Source organism: Austrofundulus limnaeus, unplaced genomic scaffold (assembly GCF_001266775.1).
Source record: "Austrofundulus limnaeus strain Quisiro unplaced genomic scaffold, Austrofundulus_limnaeus-1.0 Scaffold53, whole genome shotgun sequence".
In the NCBI taxonomy this organism is placed as follows: domain Eukaryota; kingdom Metazoa; phylum Chordata; class Actinopteri; order Cyprinodontiformes; family Rivulidae; genus Austrofundulus; species Austrofundulus limnaeus.
In genome coordinates this window covers 466,330-478,997 of record NW_013952455.1, presented here as the reverse complement: position 1 = coordinate 478,997, position 12,668 = coordinate 466,330, and the positions used below count along the sequence as shown (strand labels likewise).

The 12,668-nt window shown below is 38.8% G+C and overlaps 1 protein-coding gene across 11 annotated transcripts in view; it reads left to right on the top strand.

Annotated features, from left to right (window-relative positions):
- Positions 1–12,668, top strand: part of LOC106517806 (nuclear factor 1 X-type) — a gene marked incomplete at its 3' end in the record, with an annotated part of 205,716 nt that overhangs the window by 178,597 nt on the left and 14,451 nt on the right. For 8 of the 11 annotated variants that reach the window (XM_014008823.1, XM_014008820.1, XM_014008822.1 and 5 more), the window contains 5 exon segments: positions 5,024–5,089; positions 6,929–7,003; positions 11,148–11,268; positions 11,537–11,572; positions 12,163–12,290. In XM_014008823.1, coding sequence (XP_013864277.1) covers positions 5,024–5,089; positions 6,929–7,003; positions 11,148–11,268; positions 11,537–11,572; positions 12,163–12,290 — 426 coding nt within the window. 11 annotated transcript variants of the gene reach the window in all.

The following is a 12,668-nucleotide window of genomic DNA, read 5'->3' as shown; positions in this document are numbered from 1 at the left end:
GTATTTTTACAGTCTTTATTTTACAGTTAAAATAAATGTTTATCAAGTAAAGTTTAATGTTACAACCAATCGTGGATCCCATTAAGTATTTCTGATTTATAGTTTTCATGATTCTGGACCCATATTCAGAAATGTAGGTCACAGTTTATCCTGTTAATCATCGACTGATGGCCCGCAGGTAACTCATAGTTCATCTCCACTTCAGTTACTAAACAATCTAGACAAACTCTAGTCGAGATTAAATTAATTTTACACAAACTTGTGCTGAYGTTTGGAAAATTTTGTCCCACATGCTAAGCATAAGTTCAGTGTAAGTTACACTACTGTTGTGGATACGCTCTGCATAAGTCAACAACAGGTTATTTACTTGTATAAGTTATGTATTGGCTAGAGACAGGTTATGGATAAGTTACTGATTACAGTAGTGAATGCCAGCATGTTGGACAAACGTTTCATGCGTTAAAAACACTACAGTGTGACAGAGTCTTYAGACTGGTGACGAACTCAGGCAATAGTTCCCAGTCTCTCCAGTCTCAYCTGCTGAAGYTTGGAACTCCACAGGTGTTTTGGTGGTCGCTCTCACTGTTCTCCTTGCATGGTCACTCAGTTTGTGAGGACGACCTGCTCTTAGTAAATTTACACATTTCCCATTTTCCTTCCATTTCTTGATGGATTTACAAAACTCTCAGGAATGTTTAGGGACTTGGACATCCTTTTTGTATCTCTCTATTCATACTTTTCCATAATCTTTTCTCTGAGTTGAATGAGAACAGTATTTTTAAAGGTGGCTAATATTTATGCAATCACTTGCATTACATTTTTTTTATTTAATTGGTATTACTCTGTAGAAATTTAATTTCACTTTGACATTAAATAAATTTTTTTATTCGTTTGTAAAGAATGTTGATTTCTATTGACCAACATTGATTTATGAAATCAATGATAGCATAAAACATCCAAGAGGGTGATAACTTTTTATAGGCACTGTGTTTTTAGTAAAACTCTAAGGACCCTAGACCATGAAAGAAATCATGTTAAACGCTTATCTCTTGGCCAATAACTTTACAATTTGTTTTGATTGTTTTTATTTCACATTTGCGATACATTTAACATCAAATTATTGCAGTGGTTCTTAACCTGGGTTCAATCCGGTCTCGGGGGTTCGGCGGAGCCTCTGCCGCAGAGGTAAAGACACACTTGTGTAAAGTCGTGATGACATGCCCCGCTTGGACATCAGTTGCTGCAGAGGATCACGTGAGMTTGGTTGGCCAATCAGTGCTGGCCCCAAAAAAGTATTTTGTGGATTCAAAATGACAAAAAACAAATTAACTTTAAAATTAAAAGAAGTTATTAAAAATGTTAAAGTCTTCAAAAAAATCCTAATTTATTTTTTATTAGTAAAATAGTAAAAAGTATATTTTGGGGGGGCTGAAATTTTTTATGGGGCCAGAATAAAGTCATACTGTAATTTGTTGTGAGTTCGTGCACTGTGTTGGTTTTGTTCTTTGAGCAAGGTGATGTTCATGCACGGCTCATTTTATACACCAGTAAAAAAACATACACCTATATCTTGAATTTGGGAAATAAAATCATATTTTTTTCATCATTAAAAAGGGTTCAGTGAATGCACCTACGAAACTGGTGGGTTTGGTATCTCAAAAACGATTAAGAACCACTGTTGTAAAGTARCTCACATAAAATACCAACCAAAACTTTACATAAAAAATGAAAACAAGGCAATTATATTTTTGTCTAAACAAGAAAGTATGGGAAATACCACTTGTGTGTGAAGACATCAAAACACACTAAATAAAGAAAACTGAAAAACTAATTGTAGATTTTTTAAAAACAGCTTTTGATATAAAGCAAAATGCCTTTGTGCTACTCATTATTTGTGCATCAAATAAAATACCACCTCGTTAATTCACARCAAATGCTGTGTATAAAACCTTGTGCTAAAATACGTCTGATAATGGAAAAGTAACTTCTTAAAAAATTGTGATAAATTAAATAATGATGATTTCATTTTATTATCAATAATAATAATAATATAAATCTTTTTTCAACCTCAAGGGCTGGCTCCCAAAGTCTGCTCAGAAGAATTCTGGCCGATGGTTTATTTTTTTATTACAACAGTTTAAACGTCATGTCCAAACCTCAATAATACTGTCAAATGAACTCGGTGTTACCATTTCTTGGAGTTGTTTTAAGTTTAGAACTTGGGTTGCATCTAAACAACAAATGAGCTGCTTCATTATTAGAAATGTTTTTTAAAGCAGAATCATGAAGTAACTTCTTAAATAGTGCACGGCTCGTTTGTTCTAATTCTCACCGACGTACAGGTGAAGTTKAGTCTTTTCACACATTGCCAAGAGATGCAAAAGTAGTTCTGAAAGCCAAGTTAGAAGTGGATTTAAGACCGTGAAATGAAAAAGAAAAAAAAAAAACAGATCTAGTAATGAAGTCGGTCTTGTGATCGTCTGCCGGTCCGTTCAGTGCCARCAGATACTTAAACAAAACAACATGTTGAGCCTGTGCCAGCGAGCTATATTATTATCTTCATTCCAACTAATTGCCCGGCCAAACAACGACACGTACGCACACACAAGCTTCAACAACCACTCATCATTAGGGACTTTAAGTGTGTCGTGCCATCGCTGTTGTCATGACTACGAGGCGCTGAATTTTGGCTTGGGAGTTGTCACAAAATGTAAGAGTGATTAGCTTTTTTTCAGGGATTCAAAGAGAAAAATATCATTAGGTTTGTTTAGTTAAACATCAAGGATAATATTTTCTTAAAATTTCTTCCTTGACATAAATGAATACCTTGTTGTACTTTACAAGTTGGCCTGACGTTTCTGATTAAGGGTCATTTTCATTAAACGTGTGTGTCTTCTGAAACGAGCTATTAGTGCGAGCGGTGCAACACTCACAGAGTTGCAGACAAGCATCTCAGTGGTTTTATCCTCACCCCGCTGGCCCTCCAGATCCCCTGTAGGTCTTTTTTSTCTTTAAGACGGCTGTGGTTGTGTCCGAGAGAGAAGCTGAGCTATGAGCGTGAGCCTGTTTGTGTCTATGTATGCCGTCAGCTAGCAGGAATGCACGGGTACCGCCAAAGCTAAGATGGCTGCCAAGCTCTAAGATGGCTGCCAGGATTCCACAGAGCGTCAGCGCGACAAAGAATCAGAGACAGTGGGAGAGACAGTGAGGCAGGGGGAAACCTGGAGTTGGACTCCCTTGGAACGAGGTCCGGGGGTTTCGAGGACAAAAAAAGAAAGTCCATCCTCGTATATATTCACCCTTTTCTATTTGGCCGATGAACGATGAGGTGATTTCTTGTCTCCTTTTGTTTTCCTGGTCTTGGCAGCGGGCAGACGGGGTGAATAGTGCAGCGGTTTGCTGGCACGTAGTTCACTTCTGCCACCCAAGATTAGTGCTCTGATTGGGGCTGAGAAGATGTTGCGATAGACGGGCCTAGTGCTGGCTGAAAGGGAGGCCACGTTCTGGTAAGACGTGTTGGCCCGAGGCACTCTTTAAACTCAAGCTCTGTAGGGTAATTGGCCTAAACAGTATATATGATACAACCATAAAACTCTACAGGGCTGTATTACACATCTKAAGAGGAATGGCAGCCAGTGGGCCAAGCAAAACCGGCTGATCATGTATGCCTGCCTGCCCCTATAGACGTCAAGGCAATTTTACACAGGAGGTGCAATCTAAACGAAGCCTAGAACATAAAAATGTGACCTTTACAAGTCAGCAGCGGAAAACCAGAGGTTTCATGGGAGGTTTTTAGTCAGTGAACACCATCTGAGGCCTTTTTTTTTTTGTGGCACAGCCATAAAAAATAAAAAGAAGTTTATTCATCATACTTTTAATCTTTTAGATTTAGCTCATTTAGATATATTTCTGGGAATGCTACAAATGTAAAGCAGAGAACAAAAACATTGTTTTTCTGAGTTAAACTTATTAGAGAGGTAATCTGAACAATATACTGACTGTAACAAGTACAATAGGTCTCGAATGTTGGGGTGGTTAGGTTTGGGGTAACGGGTCAGAGTTAGGCTGTAGAAATTACTAAAAAATGAATGGAAGTCMATGCAAAGTCCCCACGTGGATAGAAACACCAACTTGTGTGTGTGAGTATCTGTGTGTTAATGCTTGTATATGTCTAGGAAAAATCATTCTAATTAAGTCTTGTAAATGCACCCATGAACGTGAATGTGAGCATAAAATCCAGTCTATCCCAGCTGTTTTTTCAGCGGTGCTGAGGTTTCTGTGGAAAGATTTTGAAGAATCSATATCTTCCCTGTAGATATCCTTTTGAACAGCCTCAATCAGGAGAAAACCATTTTAGGTCCAACAAGACTGGATGAGCTGATGGTCCGTCCAAGCGCAGTCAAAATCAAAGTGAATCGCTGTGATCTGGAAAGAAACCCAGTCTGAAAAAATGTCATTCTGATTCGTGCAAACAYTGTTTGAATTTTTGCACTGCTGTCAGTTTTGCACGAAACTGTTATTCAGAGTCTGTGGTTATTTACAGGAACAACAATCAGTAGCATTTGCTTGGATAGGACTTTTTAAAAGGGTTAGGGTTCCTGAATCTCATCCTGTTGGTCCATTTGTTTGACACAGAAACAGCAGTTTGGTGTTTTTTTTTACAAAATTTTACAATGTTTAACAAAACTTTGGGTGTTCTGAAATTCAACTAGATTATTGGTTATTACCTTTAAATGCTGCAGCTTGTTAATGCGCCTGTTCCTGGGTTGCTTTCAGACAAGTTGCACTTTGTTAATGAAATTCTGTTTAAAGKTTGACGTTGATCAGCAAACTGCTTTTTTTCTAAAATATGTAAGCTCTCACGGAGAGCAAAAAGAGATTATGTGATATAAACACACTGCTGGCTTTAACAGCGACACAAATGAACAAATAATCTGAATGCTTATCACCCACAGCCTTCCATGTCAACATTTTAAACAAAGATCTCAYGCTCACAAAAGTTTTTTTGTTGTTGTTTTTTTAGAACAATCCGGACAATCAGACAACTCAAACCAGCAAGGAGACACAGACGTCAAACCCCCACCAAATGGTAAGTTTACATTTCTGTCCTCATGCACTTATTCACACTCATGCACACCTGCATATGCGYGCATAATTCACCGACACGCTGTCACATGTAGGTGGTAAAAGGCGCACACGTGCACACAGAGGCCTCTCTGTGCGTGTTAGTGTGTTCAGGCAGATTTGAGGCTACATTTATTATGCTAAGGAGAGTTGATGGTACTGTAGCGTGGGGGCTGCGCTTGGCTTGTGGCGGGCCACTCATAAATCACACTGACGTTATTGGAAGATGGGAACCACATGGCCGCTGCCGAGCTGAGCGCTGACCTCATGCGCTGTCCCTGCTGCGGTTAACCCCGGATCGGGTAYGGAGGAGAACGGAGCGAGATGGCGAGAATGGGAGGAAAATGGGGGGAACTCAAAAGATAATGAGGGGGTGAAGAGAAGAGAAGGGGGACGGAGAGGATGATGGACAGCAGGRGTGAAGGATGAAATAAAAAGAGGGGCGTTTGGAAGAAGGGTGTGGATTTTAAATCGACTCAGCCTGGAAGCCTCGGTTCTTTATACGCACTGAGTAGGCTAACTTTATAGTTTTATTTTATGTAATGCTCCTTTTTCCATCCAATGAATATCAGTTATGTACATTTAATAAAGTTGCAGTCTACAGTCATAAGACAAAGAAAGTCTACTCTTTCAGCTCTAAGGTTTGATATGTTTAATGTGTGTTAACCACAGCAATGATCTTAGAGAATCTATTACCTCTTCCCATCAATCTGTTATCAGATGATTTCCAAACTATTTTGAATCCATTATTGTACATGGAGAAAAATTATTTGCAACATGATAGCTACCAATCATTACAGGAGTGCGCTTCCAGCAAATTTACCCCAAGATCAGACTGTGTAATGATCATGGAAATGCAAAAAAAGTTAATGTTTATGTCAGGAAATTAAGAAAAAGACTCAACCACTATGGGTTGTTTGGAAGAGTTGCAGGTGAAAACTTCTTTTTTTTWWAAAAAAAATCTGTTGTGTTTTTGTGGACTTGATGGTAGATTGGAGTCACTTTAGAATCTAGTAAAGACCAGACTTTTTGAGTTATGTCCTGAAACCTAAAACCCTAGAAGTGAAAAAGGGTGGTCTTTCTTTATCCCATGGCTGTATCACATTAAGACTTTATCTTCACCAGGAGGCCCATTTCAAAAGAACTGAACTTTTTTTTACCTAGTTCTTTACTGTTTAGATGCAAGAGCTCAAGTAAGTGTAAAATTCAAGCCAGATTTAAGTAAAAGATAAAGATAATTGTTAGATTAAATAATAATGTAGACACATTATTATTTAATCTATTGTCTATTGTACTTCAAAATGCTAACTCATTCATATTTTCAAGTTTCTTCTCAATATGGTAAAAAAATTAATGTGATTAGAAGTTCACTGCCAAAACACGTGTCTTCTTTCTGCTGTATACATGCTTTTTATCTTGATATAGCATTTGTTATATGTTGTTTCTTTTGTGATCGTATGCTGTGTTCATAAAGATCTCAGTACACCATGAATCATAATATGTAATATAGCTGTCTGTTTGGAGATTATCTTCACTTGTTGGGTCTGATTGGTTGTGTATGTTTGATGTCAACATTCAACAAATTTGGAACGTCCAAAAAACCAAAGGCGTGTTGTATGTTATAGAAAACACATGGCCCCACTGGATTACCCTGCCAAACGYTTCCATACGTCTGCTTTTCAGCTCTGTCTCCGTGTCTTTATGTTCTTTCATATGTTTGGAAAATTTTWTCCATGTTTGGGGACATGAAACTACCGTGCGGTCCGTTCTAACGAGGTCTCCTCTCCCTTGTCTTTTTACTCAGGCCACTTGAGTTTCCAGGACTGCTTCGTGACTTCAGGGGTGTGGAACGTAGCYGAGCTGGTCCGTGTGTCACAGAGTGAGTGGTTGCTGTGATCTCTGATGACAGTCAATGTCATTTTTATTGCATATGGTTAATTTAAAACAGGTAAATGGTAAGTGGTCCTCTCAAACACCAACAGATAAATGGAGTTCCCAAATCAGTGTTAAAGTTCCATAAAATATACGGTTGTTAAAGCTAGTTAATCATTTATATCTCATAATAACATGCATTGTGGGGTAATAGCTTTCTAATATAAAACGTACACAAAACCTGAACTGRAGAACCAACTTTTGGCTRGTTTGTAAAGGCTGAAAACTGCAARCAAAACCAAAGTGTCTTGATTATGAGTGTGCTGCTTACTCAAAGCCACGGTGCCTCAGAAAAATCTATGTGGCATCCGTCTATCAATGTCATGAAAACCTATGTGTTTATAGAGTGTGTCGATCACTGCCTTAGAGATAACTACAGTAACAGTTGTGATTGCTGCTACTCTCAGGAAAGAGTTTTAGATTACAAGACTGTCTGAACCATGGAAGACCTTTTTATTACCTTATTATTACCTTTCTTATGACAGTCTCTGAGATCCTTAATTATGAAGTAAAATATGCACAACATTATTGGTGAGCCAGCCAGGAGCTAAACCTAAAACAGGTCAATATAACTGGGTTATTTTTTTGAGAAAATTGTGGTGTAACCACAGTGATACCTCATCATGGTTACAAGAATTTATTTTCACAAAAAGACTGATATAAATAAAAAAAATATTAAAGGTAATGTAACCATTGTCTGTCATGYTGGTTCTTTAGAAAATACTGATTCATAGACTGAGTTTCTGGTTAGACTTGGAAACTAAATCTATTAAACTAGAAATGCAAAAATAAAATGAATAAACTACACATAAAGAATTCAAGTAAACAAATCTCAGAAACACAACATTTATGCAAATAAAGATGTATAAAAAGTAAAAGTGGCCAGCTTTAGCTAAGCGTGCTTGTATACATTGTTGTTGTCAGATTAGTTTTTGTTTCATCTGAGAGTTAAAAAATGAACATTACTGAAGAGTTTTATTGCTGTTGGTAAAGTGTTCATAATCTGATGGGCTCTAAACTAACAGGGAAACTATCCAAATTATGTTTTTGTACATGACTGGTTTGCAGTCTTCAAATAACTGGAGTTTCTGTTTTTTTCCAACCCCTGGTAAAAAGATGGCTTTTACCATCTTTTTACTCACTGCCACTGGAACAATGACATGTAAAAGTTAATTTTCTGAAATTGAAATGTAGGAAACTGTCAACAATATATGGCATTTTCAAACCACAGTGGTCGTTTTTAGCCCCTACTGTACAAGAAACACTTTCTTGGCTCAACAGGACTCTTGAAGGAGAACATAACRTACACAAACACTTATTGATTGGCTGAGCTAATGAAATGATCTCCCAGTACCCACACTGTGTAAAATTATTGTATATTTACATTGCTAAAGTAGAAGCTGCCTCACTGTCGTTGTTTGCTACTAAGTAAAGTGTGAAAAAATGCTACAAACGTCCAGATGGAAGAGTTATGGGAGCCAAAACTGATAAGACAGATCAGTGTATTTTATGGTACAACAACACACAGCATACAACTCCAACTACTGTGTCCTTCATTGTGGTTAGTGGTGAATGTCACACGCTTAAGTTCTTCAGGTGGTGTGAAAGCTAATATAGATCCTTATAAACACTTTGTAGTGGGACTAACAGGTCAGAGAGTCCTTAGAACTGTTCAGTGAGAGCTGTTGTATATAGTGTGTTTAGAGTTACCTAAATTTGTCAAATGGTAACAAAAACATGGATTTTGGTAATAAATTACCACTAAAACCACAACACAATAATGTTCATAAATGTCAACTAGAAAATTAGCATTTCCAGCCTAAATGCAGTCTGAATGCTTAATGCTGAAAGATTTTTGCTGACTAGCTAAAGAAGCTGAAACTATTCCAAAAATAGCTTTAAAAAAGTTGCTGAAATAGCTGCAATTAGCACAAGGAAACAAGAAGGTCATGCCTGCTTATTTAAGCTGTAAGAAGCTGAATTTATCTCAAAATGGTGAATTTCAATTAAAGAAGCTATAATTAGCTAAAAAGTACCTAAATACAAAAAAACATCTGAAATTATCAGAAAGCTGCTGAAAGAAGCATAAAAAGCTTGAATTAGCTGAAAGGTCATTCTGATCTGCAAAAGAATAGCAGGTAAAACAGCAGAAAAAAGCTAAAATTAAGCAAAATAGAAGCTGAATGACGCTGAAGTTACAAATGAGTAAAAAGGCAGAACTACAACAAAAGGTAAAAGTACAGTGAAGATTTCTAAAGATTTTGAAGGATTTTATGGATGTTGAAGTCAGCTTAATTCAGCTTCAATGAGAACAACATGGCACAAAAAGCTAAATATCTCAAAACGTATAAATTGATGAAAAGCCAAAAGTCAGAGCCGGAATGTCCTGAAGGATCTGAACGTTTTGATATACACTACTCACAAAAAGTTAGGGATGTTTGGCTTTCAGTTGAATTTTATGGAAAATGTAAAAAGTTGACGCTACAGTGATRTCATATCATGAAAGTAGGACATTTAAGTAAAAGAATGCACTGGTGATTTCCTCATCTCAAACAATTTATTGAAACAAAAGTTAACAACAATGGTGGGTACACCACAACAAAAAATTTYGAYATCTCAATAACYCATCATGTGCCCTTGAGCATCAATTACAGCTTGACAACGACGTCTCATGCTGTTCACAAGTCGACCTATTGTCTGCTGGGGCATRGCATCCCACTCTTCTTGAAGGGCAGCCCTCAGGTCTTTGAGGTTCTGGGGTGCAGAGTTTCGAGCCTCTACAAGGCGACTCAGCTGATCCCACAGGTTTTTAATGGGATTCAGGTTTGGAGAAAGTACAGGCCACTCCATTTGAGGTACACCAGTCTCCAACAGCCGTACACTGATGATGCGACCTTGATGAGCTGGAGCATTGTCGTCCATGAAGATGAAATCAGGCCTGTTTTGTTCATGTAGGGGCACAATCACTGGATTAATGATGTTATTCAGGTAGTATGGGCTTGTCGCTGTACCATTCACAAAGTGTAGGGCAGTTCTGTACCAACTGGACACACCTGCCCACACTGTAACACTGCCACCACCAAAAGCTCRTCTGGTGATAACAGTGGCTGATGCATAKYGCTCTCCTTGACRTCTCCAACATCGCTGGTGCCCATCATTTYTGCTCAGCGTGAATCGGCTTTCATCAGAGAATAGCACTGAGGCCCACTGGTCCTTCGTCCWGTGTAAATGCTCMCTGGCCCATGCAAGATGATTTCGCCTGTGCCTGGTGGTGTGGTCAGGTACCTTTGCAGGTCGTCTAGCATGCAGACCACGCTGATGTAACCGGTTTCGAATGGTCTGACGTGACACTTGGGTGCCTCTCACCTCCCTTAACWGTGCCTGGAGTTGAGTGGCATTCATCATCTGGTTTCTCAGGGCATTGTTCACAATGTAGCGGTCATCAGCATGGGATGTGGCYRAAGGACGTCCACTTCTTCACCTTTCTGTGACTCTTTCAGTCTCTCGGTATCTCTGTTGCAACCTGCTGATGACACTCTGTGACACTCTAAGCTCAGTGGCCACGTCCGTCTGAGAACATCCTGTTTGAAGCATCTGAACGGCAAGGTACTGTTGATCCATTGTTAGGTGTCGTATTGGTCTCATGATGTCAAAATGTGAACAGCATGATGGGGACGACTGTTTAAACACCAGCTCTAATTGAACCAGGACATTTATTGGTCGATTCAAGGATCAAACATCTGTTGTGAATTTTTCCATTAAGCTCCTCGTTAGAAAACAGCAACTTGTGCAAAAAGAACTGAAACATTTAACAGTTGGATACATGCATTCAAATGCTTAGAGAAGGTCACATTAAGTTCACCTGTAAAGGTTTAAATGCATTTTAGGCTCGTCCTGAAATTTCACCCAAAAGCCAAATATCCTTAACTTTTTGTGAGTAGAGTTGAAATAGCTCAGAAATAGCMCAAAAAAYACATGTCACAAAATGTAGAAGAACAAAATTATGTCATTAGTGTGAATTATAATGTGAATGCTATCATTCACACAATAAACACCAGAATATGTGTGTGATGGGTCTTRTTGTTCCTCAGCCCCCGTGGCCACAGCAACCGGCCCAAACTTCTCCCTGGCAGACCTGGACAGTCCTGGTTATTACAACATCAACCAGGTGGCCCTGGGACGGCGTTCCATCACCTCCACCCCCTCCACCAGGTACACTCCTGTTGGTTGTTTACATTCAGTACTAATATTCTTCCCTTCTTAACCCTTTTTAATATGCTCTTAATGCTTCGCTTGCTTTCCTTTCTGATTGTGCTCTTTCTTCCATTTTTTCCCCTCCTTCGTCATCGCTAATCCTTCTCATTGCCTCTTAATTTCCCACCAATTTGTCCGCTGCCCTGCCTTGTCTTTGTGTCTCGTGTGTCTGTTTTTATCCCCGTCACTCCCTTCGTACTCCTCTCCTGCTCATCTTACGCTGCAGGACTGAAATGGAGCTTTATGCAAGTCTCCCACGAAGGTAGTTACACTCTTTGCAGAATATCTCCCTTTGCACTAATGCAACACAGACTCCTGCATCACACTCGAGTGAAAGCAGCACACGCACAGGCTGTACATTCGCATTCCACTTCATTTTATTGGTTACAGCTGCATGGATCCATAAGAATCTGCAAACGTACACAACATTGAGGCTCAGGATTTCCCAGTGCTCTGGTTCTAGCATGAGGCCGCTTTGGGCCACGGTAACACAGCACAGTGTTAAAATTGTAGCCTTATGCTTGTGCTGCTCTGTCCCCTCTGGCTGTAATATAATATTAAAGAAAAACACTAAACAGAAACCTTGACATTATGAGTTTTTATTAGTCTTGATTTTTACGCAGACTCACGCCTGACTCCAGGGGATATACAAACCCACATCAGTCCTCAAATGTCCCATGAATGATTTTTCTACATTTATTAAAATCTCAAATACTGAAGTTCACAACCCAAAAAAAGGGATCAGATTTGTTTTTACATGATGTACATGATGTCATTGCTTAACTCCTTCCTCTTCCTTTCTACAAGAACTTAAATAAAGAGTCTTTTCCTTATTTTCTTTCCCTCTCTCAGCTCCAACAAGCGCAAGTCCAATGACGACAGTGAGATGGAGAGTCCGGTGGAAGAAGTGTTTTACTGCCGCTCACCTGCAGCAGGCAGCAGCTCTCAGTCCAGTGGGTGGCCCAATGATGTGGATGCAGGTACTCTCACCGCAGATGTCCCATTAAACTCTGCCTCTCCAGGAGCTGCGCTGACGTCTTCATTAAATCAGATGCAACAATTAAACCGATTTACAGGTCATTTCAAAAGTAACGATAAAATATTCGTTTCTTTTAAGCACCTCTCAGATCATTTTTTACGGGATTTAACATAAAACCTTCACATGCAGATCCAAAGTTGTTTTTCATGGCTTGAAAAAAAAAAGTTTGACATTTCTGAAAATGTGCTTATTTGCTTTTTAGATTCTGTCCACATTACTCTGGGGTAATTTTTTTTTTGATCAAAGTATTTTTTTTATTATTCTTCAACATAATCCACAATAAAAAACAAACAACAAACGTACAAAAACACAAACACCC